The following is a 17,310-nucleotide window of genomic DNA, read 5'->3' as shown; positions in this document are numbered from 1 at the left end:
CCCAAGACCCAAGGCTTATATACCACAGGGAGAGAATTGGTACAGCACAGATTTGCAGGACAATTGAAGCATGATAACATCAAAGTTATTTGACCTAAGGGAAGGATTTAGGTAAGTAGTTGCTCTTACACAAGAAACAATAGATAAACTAGAAATTTCAGAGGCCTTCCCAGAATGCTGGTCAATCAGAAGCCAATGTGGCAGATTAATTTCCAAGATGGAGTTGCTTCAGCCTCCACAATGGGTCAGACTGGAAGAGACTGGGAGATGCCCCAAAGTGGTAGAAAGGGATCTAGACAGGGCACTGACTTTATCCACTGATGTTATTCCTGGGAGATGATCCCTCAAAGCACCAAGAGGCAAAGGGGGAAGTGAGAGTGGAAGGAGCCAATGAAGGGGCATTCTCTGCTGTGGACAACAGGAGCACAGTCCTATAAGGGACCTCTGGGAGATAATGCACACGAGCCTCAGAGTTATGGAAATAATCTCCAGGACACTGTGGCATTACCATTGCTAGGACTTCACCTGGTGAACTGGAAAAGTTGCAGACAGAAGGGATGCACTGGTACTTGTGAGAGACTTAGGGGAGAAGGTGAGTATGAAGACCCAGGGATCTGTTGGTAGTTGCTGAGTGTCCTTTATGCATTAAGGGGAAAATGACAGGTTCTGCTCAGCCAGTTATCAATTTAAGTCCCAACCTGAAGGTCAAACACTTCATGGCAGCATATAGAGGGACCTGCATCTCTTGTAGTTAGAGAATAGACCCAGGACTAGATTGTCAGCAAAACTTCAAAGAAGGCTGAATCTATAGCTTTGGCAAGTCTCTTATACCAAAATCAAGGCCCTGATAAGGAAGAAGTAGATCATGAAAGGTGGAATAAGGATAACTAGGTGGATGTTCAACTGCCCCCTTGTAGAAGTATCCACTGCCCCTTTACCAAAAGATAGCACCTTCCCCCTTTGCTGAAGACTATGCAGAGTCTCAGCTGAGGTGGCTTTATGCCCTGCAAGGTGATACTTGATTTCTTTAGATTTGCTGTCACCTCTTCCCTTGGCTACTAGATTAATAACTCAGGTCAAGTCTCAGCATGGCCTGATTATGAAAGTACTGGTCCTGATATGGACGGAATGATCCATTCAGCTAAGAAAGAGCAACAAAAATTGGAGAACATGCTTGGGAGTATATATTGAGCTGGTGCTGGACCAAGGGAGATAGAATATAGGGCTGGATAAGATAGTAGATTTGTCAGGGCACATTCTCAGGACATAAGATTTAATGTCTTAATATACTGCTGGGATGGTTACTAGATGCTTGGAAAACTATGTTCCACAACTTTATGTTTTGTGAGTGTGGAAGCTCTGGTTCTCAGGGAGGAGACATTTCTGTCAGAACACGGGAAGAATCCCACTAACCCTAAAGCTATTGATGTTGCCTGGTCATTTAGGGCTCTTCACGCTAATAGACCAGCAGGTAAAAAGAGTTATCCTACTGGCAGAGGTAATTGACCCCAACCATCCTGAGGGTCTAGGGTTGCTGATACATAAGAGGGGCAGAGAGGAGTCTGGTCAGAATTCCATGTTAACTATACATGAGCAATTACAACAACTGCAGCCTGACTAAGTCATAGAAACCAAGACCCCAGGGGAGCAGACTAAACCATCAGAAGTTACCTTCTAGAACCAATTGTAGGGGACACAGATGATAAATGCTCATTATGGCCTCTGGACTGCCACGGCAGTGAGAATTGTAGTTCTCCCATAACACTCTTAGAAGTTTTTCCCCAGAAGCTGCTACCAACCATCATTCATCCTGAAGAATCCATGACAGGATACAAGCGGATCTGATGAATCTGAGCCACGCAAGGGGTGAGCTGTAGTGGATAATGTCAGCATCTTCCCACATCTCCCCAAACCTGTCTTTATCATTTTTAGGTACGCCTATCATCAGTCTAACTTCCAAAGCTAGCACATAGACCTATTTCTTGGAGAACTGCCCTCGGATTCCCATAGCACACAGAAAGACCCAGAGGAACCTGGAAATTTAACTCCTCTGGGTAGCCCTTAACCACTGTCTGACATCAACATGGGATGACAGACTCAGCTCCCTTACTTTGGGCTGGGGCGATTCCAGGGCATGACTTTCCCTCCAACATTTTCTTGAAGGATCAAGTTAAAGTTCCTCTTTGTGAGACCTTGCCTAAGACTGCTCTCCTGCTTGGTGTCCTCTTTCCCTGTCCTGCTTCTTCTTCTGCCTTACTTACTTCCTGTAGCAGCACTTCCTTAATCAATCACTGGTTCTCAAATCCTAGTTTTGGAATCAGCTTCTAGAGGAGCCCAATCTAAGACACCTGCCAATATATACTTTACAGCATCACTTCAATTATCAACCCATAAAAATGTCCTCTTAAATTAAGCTTCATCACTCAAGGAAGCATCACAGGTATTTTTCCAGGGGTAAACAGACTTTTAAAGAGCTAGTTTGTTATCATTTCATATTTTATGGATGAGGAAACTGAAGATCAGAGAAGTTAAACTATCATGCCATGGTCATGTATAACTAGAAAGTAATGATGTTTGTAATCAACCTGCATTTTATTTTTCTTTAGAATGCATGCTTCTCAACTTCACCACATGGCCTAGAAAGGAGAATAGTATAATCTTCGTGTCCTGAGGAGATAATGACCTAACTCTGGTAGAAGTAGTAATGAAAAGGAAGCAGTGGATATAAGCATGTCTCAAAGAAGGGAAGCCACCTGATTAGCTGTGGAGTAAGAAGCAAGGGATTAAGAAAAGTCACCTATGATACTTTATCTTCCAGCCTGGGGGACTGGAAAGTTGAGAGAGAAAGCTTATGTATATGCAGATGAGGGAAGAGCCAGAAAAGGGCGCAGAGCCAGGTAGAGTAGAGGCATAATATGTCTGTACTTGATCTCATCTCTAGGTTTAGAAGCATTTGGAAAAGAATAATTTTGCCCATTTATGTGCAAATCTCCAGCATCCATTCTTATACCCATCATGTCTGGTAATTACAGAGATGTGATTTGCATTAGGGCCAGATGCAGGGATCTATTGACACAAAGAAGACACCTGATAATTACAAGGGTTCAAATGCAGCCAATCAGTGAATACAGACTGGAGAAAGCAACAATTGCCAATGGAAAGCTCGCCAAAACAGACGAGTCTGGCTGACAGAAGAAGAAAAAGCCTTTTATTTAGAAAAAGTATAAAATAAATTGCACCCCTTTTTTTTGTCTCTACCTTTCATAGAAAGATTGTCCTGAAAGGCAGACTCTCTCTTTTAATGAGATTCTGGAAAGACAAAATAGCTGATTAGCCCCAGCGTTTGAGAAGAAAGATTTGTCCAAATTATTTTTAGAAAATTAGCACCAAAGCCAAACAGTCTCCCTTTCTGCATTTTCATGATCTCTGCATTTATTTTCATGGCCTCTCCTTTACCTCCTGCCCATTACTCTACAAATCTCCAGGCTCCTTCTCTCACCTTCTAGTTTTCACAAACTGAAACCAGACTGCTCTTTCTAAATCCAAGACCTGGTGATGACACTTTTCCTTCCCCATACTTCCTCGGAATCCTTCAATGGCAGCCCATCCCCACCTGAATAACCTAAACTCCTCCCTCCAGAGAGACCCAAGTCAGGCTTTCCATAGGCTATGGAAAATGACCAACAGGGCCAGGCATGGTGATCCACGCCTGTTACCCCAGCACTTCGGGAGGCTGAGGCAGGCGGATCACCTGAGGTTAGGAGTTCGAGGTCAGCCTGGCTAACGTGGTGAAACACCATTGTAAAAATACAAAAATTAGCCATGCATGGTGGTGGGCGTCTGTAATCCCAGCTACTGGGGAGGCTAAGGCAGGAAAATTGCTTGAACCAGGGAGGCAGAGGTTTCAATGAGCCAAGATCGCGCCACTGCACTTTAGCTTGGGTGACAGCGTGAGACTCTGTTTCAAGAAAAAAGAAAAGAAAAAAGAAAATGACCAACAGTCCTTTCTTTCATGGGCTTCTAGATTTTTTAATTCTGTGGGCTAGAAAGTTTAAAATTAATGAAGAGTGATTTATAGATGCAAATGTCTATTACCACCCTTATCCCATAGAAGAAAACATTTTAACATCTAAAGAGTAGAAAAAGTAAAACTAAAATAAAAGTCCTTTAGGTTCCGCTAAAGCTTCTGTGTCTTAGAGAGAACACTGGCTGACGCTATTTGGTTGTAATACATTTGTTTGAAATAGGTATTTGCTGTTTAAGGAACAGGGAACTATTTTTGTGGTTTGTGGTCGTTGCTGTTGTTTTCTCCCTGGGGTATTCTGAGTGCCTGGAAGCGCTTGATTTGCTTGTGCAGTCCAACCCTTAAGTGCCTGGTCATTCTCAGTGTGATCCTGCATCCCAACCCTTCTTGCCTGACCCAGCAATGAGTCAGCCAGCCCCGTAAGAGGGAGGGCAGGGAGAGACATACACCCAGCCTGTGCCGTTGCCGCTGCCCCCGAGGGGACTTGATAATTCCTGCAGCTCCCCCAGTAGAGGAGAAATGACTCTCTTTTCTTCAGGCCATGAGACTTCTCCACACCTACTTAGAATACAGATAAACTGGAACCAGTAATTCTCTTCTTTGGCTCAGGATCCTTCCTTTTCTCTCCAATTGGGTGGTCTCAGGAGGAAGACAGGCAGCAATAGAGATTGTTTGTGTGCAAGCCATAGTCTGTGTTTCTGTCTAAATATCTTTAGAGGAACAATTAGCTGCTCCGTCCCTAGAACTGCATAATGAGTTTTGTTTTTGTTTTTGTTTTTTTGTTTGTTTTTTTTTTTTTTGATACGGGGTCTCGCTCTGTCACCCAGGCTGGAGTGCAGTGGTGCCATCTCGGCTTACCGAAAGCTCCACCTTCCGGGCTCATGCCATTCTCCTGCCTCAGCCTCCCGAGTAGCTGGGACTACAGGTGCCCGCCACCATGCCCAGCTAATTTTTTTTTGTATTTTTAGTAGAGACGGGGTTTCACTGTGTTAGCCAGGATGGTCTCGATCTCCTGACCTCATGATCCGCCCGCCTCGGCCTCCCAAAGTGCTGGGATTACAGGTGTGAGCCACTGAGCCCAGCCATAATGAGTTCTTAATTAGAATAATACTCATCGAATCTGAGTTGGATATTAAAAAAAGTAAAGAGAGATGGGGGCTGCTGGATGGAGAGTGAGTGAAGAGGTCAGGATATGTGAGATTTCTAAGGGATTGAAGAACAAGGATGTCAGGTATATCCAGAGTAGAGAGCTGCCAGGATGGAAGGATGTGCCAGAAGGTGATTTGTTTGAATGTAAGTTTCCGAAGTGTTCTAGCTATTTATTGCTGCATAGCAAAGTATGCTGAAACTTGGTGACTTACAGCAACACCCAGTTTAACATATCTCATGCTTTTGTGTGTCATAAATTCAGGCAGGGCTCAGCAGGGCAATTATTCTGAATGATGTAGCTAATCACTTATTTTATTTTATGTACTATGTAAACTTACTACTCAGATTTAAGGAAAATAGTATTCAAATTAATTTTTTACGCACAGTTTTTCGGTTTATATTAATGGACTGTGATAACTAATTTATACCTTGTGGAATTTATCTCCATTTAATGAATTATCTTGAAGACTGGGATGACTCAATCAATTAACATTCTTAGCATTCTTTGAAAATATGTTTTAGGCCATTTTATAAAATTGTGTTACATATGGATGCAGTGGCTCACGCCTGTGATCCCAGCACTTTGGGACGCCGAGGCAGGTGGATCACCTGAGGTCAGGAGTTTAAGACCAGCATGGCCAACATGGTGAAACCCCGTCTCTATTAAAAATACAAAAATTAGCTGCGCGTGGTGGCAGGCGCCTGTAATCCTAGCTACTCGGGAGGCTGAGGCACAAGAATTGCTTCAACCCTAGAGGCGGAGGTTGCAGTGAGTCGAGATTGTACCACTGCACCCCAGCCTGGGTGACAGAGTGAGACTTTGTCTCAAAAAAAAAAAAATTGTCTTGTTTCTTAGTATGTGTATGTCTTCAACTTCATTCCCTATACTACTTATATGACCTACTCTGCCTCTTGAAAAAAATATGGGTATATTAAAACCTCACCACATCTAATTCTTTTAGACATGAGGAAAAATTATATATATAAATATATAAAGTAAACAAGTTCAACCCAATAAATGAGTCTTAAATAGTACTGGCTGTGAAACTTATTATTATTTATATAATACAGGTCTTAAAATCTAAAAATGATAGTTTTAGAGAACTTTTCTAAAGAATTATAGTTAAGATAATCCATTAACTGGAACTTGTAGACTTGTAGGGCATTTGGCATCAGAACTTGGTTTTTCCGACTAGTTGTTGTTTTTGTTTGTTTTGCTTTTTGTTTTGTTTTGTTTTGTTTTTTTGGAGACAGAGACTCACTTCTTCACCCAGGCTGGAGTGCAGTGGTGCAATCTCGGCTCGCTGCAACCTCTGCCTCCCATGTTCAAGGGCATGGGCCACCACACCTGGCTAACTTTTGTATTTTTAGTAGAGATGAGGTTTCACCGTGTTGCCCAGGGTGGTCTTGAACTCCTGACCTCAAATGATCTGCCCACCTAAGGCTCCCAAAGTGCTGGGATTACAGGTGTGAGCCACTGCATCCGGCCTCTGACTAGTTTTTAGAAGATACTTTTATTGCATTTATCCAGTAAAACATATCATATTGCAATGCTTTGAGAAACAAGAAGATCTGTTCTCATTTTATTATTAACAATATTAATGGTTGCAGGGAGCCGAAAGCCCTTGGGACATGACCAACTCAGAATTCCACTGGAGACTATATGATCAAACAGCAAACTGTTTATTATGAATGCAGGATGTGAGCAAAAATTTCTGCACACAGAAGATTTGCTGGAGGCAATTACTCTCTGACTCCGAGGTTACCTACTGCAACATCTAGAGAATGCAGTCTTGCAAGCCTACTCTGGACCCAGAGCTCCCATCCTCCTTCTCACTATCTCTTTTGCCCAATAAATACGGAGGGCTGTGTAAAGCTCGGGGCCCTTGTCCACTAGAGGCAGGGTGCTTCCAAATATACTCTTTTGTCTTTGTGTTTTATTCCTGCATTTGCCCCACTGTGTTCAGTCCCCTAGGTCCGTGCGTGTTACAACTGGCGCCCCGATTAGCCACAGAATCGAGTGCTCTACAAATGGTTCTTTAAAATCCAGAACTGAGTAACATTCTTTTTTGAAAACACATTTATTAACTTCCAAAGAAAATCTTGTAATGGTTTATTTTTAAAAAACTAAAAGCCATTATAGTACCTGAGATAAAGCAGTCTTCAGACTGAGTCACAAAGCTGTTGGGAACCCCACCCCCACCAGCATTCTGATGCCCATCTGACAGTGATGTCATAATGTCCTAGTTAGACACAGGACCTGCTGGGCCACAGAAAGGAGGCTCTGGGAAGACGCACTAGGTTACTGGATAAATCACTTCAATTTCCCAATGAATTTTATATTGTTTATTTTTATACCTGGAGTTTTTTCCTTGAAAGGTGGCACTTTGAAGCCTACTATTGAAGGTGAGAGAGTATTTAAAACTTTTATAAAAATAGTAGGTAAGAAGGATGACCCATAATTATGAAAAACTGGTATGTGGCAGTTTTCTACAGGATGATATAAACTTTATTGTTGGAAATATGGTATGCTTTAGATTTTAAATCTCTGCCTCTAATCCTTTGTGAAAAAAAATGCAGTTAGAAAAAGAAAGCAGTAAAAGAAATCAACATGTTTCTGATCTATGGTGTGTAATACTTTTTTTTTTTAGCATTGCCTAATGTGATGCCTTTAAATGAAGATGCTAATAAACAGGAAGAAAAGCATGAAGATCATACTCACAATTATGCTCCTGCTAATGAGAAAAATGGCAATTATTATAAAGATATAAAGCAATGTAAGTCTTTAAAGTGAATAGAAATGTATATGCAAAAGTTGATTATCCTGGTTTGACTTAAGTCGCCTTTTTAAAATTCCATCATTTCCCCCTGTATTTGTTGGGTATTTTATTTCTACTTCTGTGACTTGCCTGTTCATACCCTTGCCCATTTTTCCATTACGTTGTATTTTCATTTCTTTTCAAGGGCTCTTTTTATGTAGAATGTATTAATCCTTTTTATGGTAAAAATAATAAATATTTTCTGCCAGGATGTTGCTTATCTGTAAGCCTTATTTTATTTTATTGAATCTTACTCATTTTTTGAGACAGGGTCTTGCTCTGTCACCCAGGCTGGAGTGCAGTGGCACGACCATGGCTCACTGCAGCCTTGACCTCCCAGGGTTCAAGCAGTCCTCCCGAGTAGCTAGGACTACAGGCACATGCCATCACACCAGGCTAATTTTTGTATTTTTGTGTAGAAACGGTGTTTCATCATATTGCCCAGGCTGGTCTCAAACTCCTGGGCCCAAGCAATCCACGTGCCTCACCCTCCCAAAGTGCTAGGATTATAGGTGCGAGCCACTACACCTGGCCAAGCCTGTTTAAGTATCTTTAATTACTGAGAAGATTTCAAGTTTTATAATATCAATTCTGTTTATTCATTTCTTTATAATCTCTGCATTTTGTGTCTTGCTTTAACAGGTCTTATCCAGTCCAAAATATTGTTTTCTTGATTTTTAAAAGTAGTTTTATGTTTTTAACTTGAGCTTTAAATCCAATTATTTTTGTGTATGGCATAAAGTAGGGATAAAACATATTTTTCAAGGATGATAGCCAAGTGTCTAACACCAATTCCCTACTAATGTGAAACATTTAATATAATCAAAACTCTAACATGAAATTAGGCCAATTGTTATACTTGTTTTTTTAAACTGTCTGTTCCTAGAAAAATACCAGTGTTTCAACTTTTATACTTTCATAACTCATGGCATGAGTGTCGGGTTGTGACTTCCTTTTATTTTTCCATAGCTCTGTCTCAGGAATTGCTCAAAAACGATGAAATATTAGTGGCACCATTTTTATGTGTGTTGTCCATGATTTATCTGTTATCTTGTTAGAGAACATTTAGTCTATGTGCAGTTTTTCCCATGTACATTCTTCTCATATACACACTTGGGTGAATTTCTCTGTTCTCACAAAGAGAGAAATGAATATGTACATATTAAATACACGCACATACATTCATGTGTATATAGAATTTTGTGTCACCTTATGAAATTTTGGAGAAAGGAGACACATGTGCATGTTCAGTCTGTTGTCTTGATCCAATTCACTTTGATCCTTTGGTTGGGGGAATATGTACATCAGTTTTGAGTTGCATCCAATTCCACTGATGAGTCTTAAGAGCATCATTCTTTATGTGTATGTGTAGATTTGAGTATATGTGAGGGAGCCTAATTGTTATCAAACAATATGCTTTTTAAGCTGAAGTGTTCATTCCATAGTCTAACAGAAGGTTCAAGGGCAGGTAAATGCTTCTTACTTGTTTTTTTGATAATATCAATACTAACAGTGATAACATTGCACATCTACAAGTCTACTTCAGCACCTGTTATGTGCTTACATTTTTTTTTTCGACGAATTTCGCCAATAATTGCTTCTTGGAAGGGGTCATTTGACATAAAGATACTAGTTTGACTTTTTTCAATTAGTTTTAGATTTGACCCTTGCCCCACTTTCTTATTTTATTGATGAAAAAAATGACTGTAATTTTTTTATTTTTTTATTAGTGCATATGTTTTAAGAAAAAAACTCAGAGGAAGAAAAAGGTAAGGGAAAAAAGTGACTTAGCTAGTTGCTGAAGACTTTTGCTTTTGTTTTTAGATGTGTTAACAACACAAAATCCAAATGGCACTGAGTCTGAAATAACTGTGAGAGCCACAACTGACCTGAATTTTTCTCTAAAAAACTGTAAGTAGTGAAAGGCACCATTGCACATGTAAAAGCCATTAAACAGATTTCAAAACAGCAATAGAAACTGTTGGGGAGAAAAGAAGTCTTCATTCCTAAATAAGACTAACATTTTCCCTCTAAAGTTGATTCTATGACTTGGATCCAGCTTAGCTCTTGGCCATCCTCTGCTTTTCTCACACTTCCTCCCACACAAATACACTTGAGGCTCCACCTCCATGACACTGATCATTTCAGAATCCGGGGAGGTTCTTGCATTTCTAAACCTCATACATTTGGTTTATGTGGAAAGAAAAATTAAATAATAACTAAATTTAGGATTCTAGGAAAATTTACATCTTTCTTAAACCCACATTTTTACGCCTTTCTGGTTTTTATCTTCAGCTTTAAGTGGGGAAGAGAGAATGTTTCTAGCTACGGCAATGTCAATATTGAGAAATGTGAAACTCAGGAATGCCTAATTATTAACAAAGCTACTTGATAATAATGGAATATTTTGAGCAATTTCAAACCTTGGGATTTAAATGAGACAGTGACATTTCAAGGGTGTATATTAACTCAGTAAATCACTCATGGGAATCTTGCTTATGCACAACAAACAATATCTTGAGTTGTCTGGGACAAGACATGGAGAGGCAGCTCTTAAGTGGACCAGGTACCTCAAATTCCCTTAGGATATGAGTTACTGAGTACAGACCACAGGACCCAAGGAAGAGACTGCAAAACCCTCACTTTTATTTCCACAATTCAGGCTCCCAGAGGATTGTCAGGGAAAGTGGGATTGGAATAAGACATTCCTGCCATTTTAAATGGGGTGTGACAGAAGGAGACCTGCTGGCATGGTGGGGATGTTCTAGGGGAGCAAGCCCTCAGGAAGATGGAGATCTGAGGATACCTTTGACTAAGGGTTGCTTGCTTAAGTATAGTCCCTAAAACTCTGAAGGCAAGGGGGGTAAACTGAGGCAATCTAGATGCTTTTCTCCAGAGGATAAGGGTTGCAAAGCAGAATTTAAGGATGACTTATTAGTTTTTCGAGTGCTGCTTGAATCACTATCAGCTCCAGTAACTGATTCCCTTTCCCAACCTTCCTTGTCAGCAAGACACCTGTCATGGGTTTGTGGGCTGGCTCAGTGTAAATTTTTTCACCCCCTCTGTAGAAGTCCTCCTATAATGGGTGCCCTGTACTCCGTATGGAACTTTATTGACTCCTGTATTAAACAGTTAACTGAAATGGCCATCGACTTGAAGAAAGGGTCCTCCAGTCACAGTTGTTACCAAACACTCCCTTAGTGACATACCTCCAGAGGGACCTATTACAGACTGAGATATATACTAAATTAGACCTGAAAACTCTTGATTTGTAGTCCGAAATCTTTATATCCAAATGTCTGTTTCCAATTTACAAGCAGACTTAATATTCAGCCTCCCTTTCTTGCGTCGTTACCCTGAACAGCAGCCAAGCTGCTCTGGACAAAGAAGAGCATTTCGCCGCCTGTACAGGGAACCATCTGGAGCCAATTATCTTCTCCAAGAGATCTTCTTTACCTCTAAAGAAAGCCTGTGGCCACATATTCCTTTTCCTCTCTTTCACAAATTATAGTCGTGTTAATCCCACCTCAGGCACCCGATGATCACAAAAACTTTATTCTTCAATACCTTCTTCTTTCTCCTTTAATTTATTTCAGGAAAATGTTAATGTCTTTCTCTTCCATTTCTTCTCTCTCCTTTTCCTTGTTCCATTTTTTAGCTTAAAAAATATCTAATCTCAGATATTTAGTCAGTATTTTTACATGCCAATCATTCTTTTTCCCTTTTCCTAGATAAAATTGTCAATGCAACTGCACATGAAAAATCCGCCAGTGAAGAAGAAACAACTACTAACGAACCCTCTCATAAAAATATTCCAAGTATTTAAATTACTACACTGTATTCATACCTGGAGCATATCATTATGTGACTTAAAAATTTAAGTTTCACTACTCTGAGCATTACATAAAGTCATAGCATGCTTAAAGAATTTACACTGCTACCTTTTAAAGTCACTAAAATATTTTAAATGGTGAATGTCTAAGAGTCAGTCTTCAGGTATACCTGACAAGGGATGGGAAATGAGCATTTGTAGAAATAGAATTTTATTTTAATAAAAATGTATCACATTTGTGCCTATATTAAATACGTATTCACAAATTAGTATATATTTATAAATATAAGTATATATCGAATGTATTTAAAATATAATTCATTTTGCTAATAATGAAAAATATTCTGCCTGCTTGAGGAATAAACTTATCTCTGGTTAGGATCAATTGTTAGTGTTTCCTAAGATTATTTGAGTTTGGGGGTTGGGAGTGGGAGGCTGCAAAATCAAAATTACCATTTTACTTCCCTCTCAAGAATACTGTTCCTTATAAAATATTTGTGGAGCCATAACAACCCAGGATGGCTCTCCTCTAAGGTCTTGAATGAGTGGTCTAATTGAAGAGAATGGATACCTTTGTGTCGTTACATGAAATCCTATTTTCTCCAGTTCATGCAATCCAAGTATGTTTCTAATGTAATTATTCTGAGTTTGCATTTTTAACACTACTGAAAAAAATCTTTTTTGATATGTTTAAAAATGAAAACCTGATCATCCTGGCATTCCCCTTCTTAAACGTCTCTAGGAACTTACTACTAAATTTGGGGTCAAGTTTTAACTCCTTAACCAAGCATTCAATTCCAAAACAATCTGGCCACTGTGAAAATGTTCCACTCTCAACTCTGGTTATATTCCCCATCCACACCCTTCACTCCAGACTTACCTGAAGCTCCCAGAGTTTACTGAGCCTGCTTATGAGTGCTCGTTTGCTCACGGCTGGAATGAGCTCGCTCTCACCTTGTTTGCCTGGTGAACAATTGCTAGTTCTCTAAGCTTATATGGGAGCATCATCTCCCTTTTGAAGGGTTTCTGGCCTTAACAAGTTGAATTAAGCCCTGTGCATACCACCTGTGCATTTCTACTAACGCCTTCAATATCCTGCTACATAAACAGCAATGATTCTTGTCTGCATCCAAAATTAAGGTGGGTTCCTTGACTATAATGTCTGAGCCTTGTTTACTTGTGTATAAGTTAGTGCCAACCCCAGGGTCTGACACACTGTAGGAGCTCAAAGTTTAACTGCTAAATGACTAACAAACAAATGAATGTTACTCAAACTAAATTATTTTGTTATCCTGTTGTTGTTTTGTTGTTGTTGTTGTTTTGTTTTGTTTTGTTTTGTTTTAACAGGATCAACCCCAAACGTGCCTGCATTTTGGACAATGTTAGCTAAAGGTAAAGTCATACAGCTAGGTAGCTCGGGGAATGTTTTGGTTTTCTAAAAATCTTACTTAGAGCTAAGATGAGTCTAAATACCTCTAATACTGAGTCGATAAGTCAACATTTTGTTGCCACATGTAATAGCAAACTTCAAAACAAACCTAGAAAGGTGATGAAGTGTCACACATTTTCTGATTGCCCACTCTTTATGAGAGTTTTATTCTCTTACAAATGGTAAATGTTATTCCATTTATTTACGGTTAAAATTTTTCAGTAAGATTCTTGCTCAATATCATTCATCTTTGTGTTTGGAGCAGTGCATGCAAAAGCACATAGAGATGCATGTATACATGCAAAGTATATATCAAAATATATGCATGCATAAAAGTGTGTATCACAAATATATAAGCATGCATGTATAGCATGATGTACATAGTATTTCTATGCATGTGTATATAAATGCATGTGCATATATGGATGTACACATGTATAAAGGTAACGCATGTATCACACAGAAATATATGCATTGTATATGTGAAATGTATACCATATTCAGTTGATCATTTTTCCATATTCTGTGTTTGCATTCTGTATCACCTACTCATTAATATTTCTTTGTCACCCCAAAATCAGTAGTTGCAACACCTTCCCAGTCATTTATGGACATTGGCAGAGCTTTGAAAATTTTTAATTGTCTGACACACACATTCCCAGCTGAAATAGAACAAGGCAATATTCTGCCTTCTTTATTCAGCTCTCGTTCTGTAAATAAATGTCATTTTTGCACCCCACTTAGTGCCACATTTTTTGCATTTTTTGTGCTTTTTTGTTGATGATTTTGCTGTTTAAAATGGTCCCTAAATGTAGTGTTAAATTGCTGGTTAGTGTTCCTAAGTGCAAGAAGGCTGTGATGTTCCTTATGGAGCTAATATGTGTTAGAGAAGCTTCATTCAGGCAAGTGTTATAGTGCTGTTTTCTATGAGTTCAGTGTTAATGAATCAACAATATATATTTAGTGAAGTATCTTTAAACAGAAACACAAATAAAGCAAGGTTATTTATTGATCAGTTGATGAAAATGCTGTGACCAGACTTGCAGGAATCTAACCCTGTATTTACCCTGGCAGGAACAGTTCAGTATTTGCTAATACAGTGTTTGTAGGACTTTATAGAACATAACTACCATGAATAATGAAAGCACACTGTACATATTATACACACACATACATACACAGGCAATAATTTTAGTAAGTGAATGTTGTTTACCATAACACCAATTTATTGTTTTAACAGCTATAAATGGAACAACAGTGGTCATGGATGATAAAGATCAATTATTTCACCCAATTCCAGGTAAGAACAAAATATTTCAATTGACTGGGTACAGTGGCTAATGCCTATAATCCCAGCACTTTGGGAGGCTGAGGCAGGTGGATCACTTGAGTCCAGGAGCTGGAGACCAGCCTGGGCAACATGACAAAAACCTTTTCTCTACAAAAAGTGCAAAAATTAGCCGGACATTGTGGCATGATATTGTACTCTAGCCTGGGTGACAGAGTGAGACCCTGTCTCAACAAACAAACCAAAATACTTCAATTAATAGACACATAAATACTCTTACACATCTTAGTGTCTTTATGATGATACTATTTTTGGTGTATGAAAGGTGGTATCATGGTGACTAACATCTCAGAGAGGACATTTACTGTTTAGGAGAGTTATAGTTCCTAAGCATTCTTTTTTAGTTATACTTTGCAGATGACCATTACCACCTTCCTGTTTTGTAACACTTATTCCTGAAACCAAATGGAGGAGGTGAGTGAATAATATGTAGAATGCAATCTTTTTTTAAAACAGACTTTATTTTTAGAGCAGTTTTGGGTTTAAAGAAAAATTTGGCAGAAAGTACAGAATTTCCATATTCAACCCTCCTCAGTTTCCCCTACATCTTACATGATGTGGTACATTTGTTACAATTTATGAACTAATAGTGATTCATTATTAATTGAAGTCCATAGTTTACATTAGGATTCACTCTTTGTATTATACAGTTCTTTGGGTTTTGACAAATGCAAAATATCACGTGTCTACCATCCCAGTATCATACAAAAGTTTCACTGCCCTAAAATCTCCTCTGCCACCATCAATTCATCCCCTTGTTCCTCTCTCCCCACGAACCCCTGACAACCACTGATCTTTTTACTATCTCTATAGTTTTGCCTTTTCTAGAATGTCATGTAGTTGGAGTCATACAGTATGTAACCTTTTCAGACTAGCTTCTTTCACTTTGCAATATGCATTTAAGATTCCTCTATGTTTTCTTGTGGCTTGAGAGCTCATTTATTTTTATCACTGATATTCCATTGTATGAGTGTAACCTAGTTCATTCATCTACTGAAGGACATCTTGGTTGCTTCCAATTTTCGGCAATTATGAAAAAAGCTGCTGTAAACACTTGTGTGCGGGGTTTTGTGTGGACATATGTTTTCGACTCATTTTGGTAAACAGCTATGAATACGATTTATGGATCGTATAGTAAGACCATGTTCAGGTGCAGTGGCTTGCCTATAATCCTAGCACTTTGGAAGGGCGGGTGGGAAGGTGAGAGTGGTTATTTTTGTAAGCAACTACCAGACTATCTTCCAAAGTAGTTTTGGAATTCTCATCAGCAATGAATGTAAGCTCCTGTTGCTGGATACAGTTTTCATTAATGGCTTAATTATATTAATAGAAGTAAAATAAATTCCTGATTTTAATGGAAAACTTCATGAAAAAAACACATTAATTTCCCCCAGAAAACCTCTGTCCTACAAATAATTGGTTGAAAAATAGCGTGATGACATATCTAAGACCTGTCACCTCATTTGTGCACTGGATTGATAGTTGTGGCCATTTGCCTTGTGGTGCTTCAAGAAAATTGAGTGATTTGGCTAGACGCTGTAATCCCAGCACTTTGGAAGGCTGAGGCAGGCGGATCCCTGAAGTCAGGAGTTCGAGACAAGCCTAACCAACATGGTGAAACCCCATTTCTATTAAAAATACAAAAAAATTAGCCAGGCATGGTGGCGGGCGCCTGTAATCCCAGCTACTCAGGAGGCTGAGGCAAGAGAATAGCTTGAACCTGGGAGGCAGAGGTTGCAGTGAGCTAAGATTGCACCACTGCACTCCAGTCTGGGTGACAGAGCAAGACTCCATCTCAGAAAAAAAAAAAAGAAAGAAAAACAAAGAAAGAAAAAAGAAAAGAAAATCGAGCGATTCTTCTTGTTTAGAAAAGTTATAAACAGGAATGACAAATGCTGGCTCATTTTATAAATACTTTGCCATTTATTTTATTGAATAGAGCTTGATTGATTTTATTGTTTATTGAGCACATACTACATATTAGGTGTTGTAGGTACATTATTATGTTAGTCCTCACAGCAACTCCATGAAGTTGGTATTATCTTCATTTTACAGTTAAGAAAACTGAGGCTTAGAGAGAAAAGCTGCCCACGCTTGTAACTAGCTTTTCTGTAACTTCCAGTGATTATGAGTTCCAAACCCTTCTCTAGTTCTGACCATCACCTAGATAAAGAAGATATACTATGAGCACACATCGTTATTAAAAATCCTTTCAGCAGACAGAAAAGCAATTCAGGAGCACAGCCCATTTTAACATAATTTGTTTGATTATTCCCAAAATAATAGACCTCAAAGCATTAAAAGAGTCATTGACAACAGTACACATTTTCATGGTCTAAGGTCACACATTGACAATTATAATTTTTTAAAATCAGAGAATGTAGACATGGAAGCTTGTCATTGCTTATGACCTAAATATCGTTACCTAGAAAATAGTGAAAACCCTTGGAACTTTTGAGTTGGCAGATGCTGGGGGTTAGCTAGGGGAAAGGGGAGAAATAACGACATATTGTCATCATTAAATGTTTATTAAGTCAGATATATATTCAGACAAATATAAAATTTGGCAGTAAAGCTATCATTTCATTAATAGATTTAGTTAAAAAAAGATTCTTGATATCTCTGGATCCAGACATAATTTTATATTTAACTTATTTTAGAAAGTTAAATAAATTGATTCTATTTATTTTTGTTTTTTTGTTTTTTTTT

At 38.9% G+C, this 17,310-nt stretch overlaps 1 protein-coding gene across 1 annotated transcript in view; it reads left to right on the top strand.

The window, feature by feature from the left end:
- The first annotated feature begins 7,425 nt into the window (after positions 1-7,425).
- EQTN (equatorin, sperm acrosome associated) overlaps positions 7,426-17,310 on the top strand; it is a 16,745-nt gene continuing 6,860 nt past the window's right edge. The window contains exons 1-6 of the mRNA XM_011958009.1: positions 7,426-7,579; positions 7,825-7,950; positions 9,817-9,903; positions 11,724-11,810; positions 13,172-13,216; positions 14,494-14,553. Coding sequence (XP_011813399.1) covers positions 7,504-7,579; positions 7,825-7,950; positions 9,817-9,903; positions 11,724-11,810; positions 13,172-13,216; positions 14,494-14,553 — 481 coding nt within the window. The 5' untranslated portion in view covers positions 7,426-7,503. The remainder of the gene's footprint in view (positions 7,580-7,824; positions 7,951-9,816; positions 9,904-11,723; positions 11,811-13,171; positions 13,217-14,493; positions 14,554-17,310) is intronic.

This window comes from Colobus angolensis, unplaced genomic scaffold, assembly GCF_000951035.1.
Source record: "Colobus angolensis palliatus isolate OR3802 unplaced genomic scaffold, Cang.pa_1.0 Scaffold455, whole genome shotgun sequence".
Lineage (NCBI taxonomy): Eukaryota > Metazoa > Chordata > Mammalia > Primates > Cercopithecidae > Colobus > Colobus angolensis.
The sequence above is the reverse complement of the archived record's forward strand: the minus strand, read 5'-3'. Positions and strand labels throughout refer to the sequence as shown.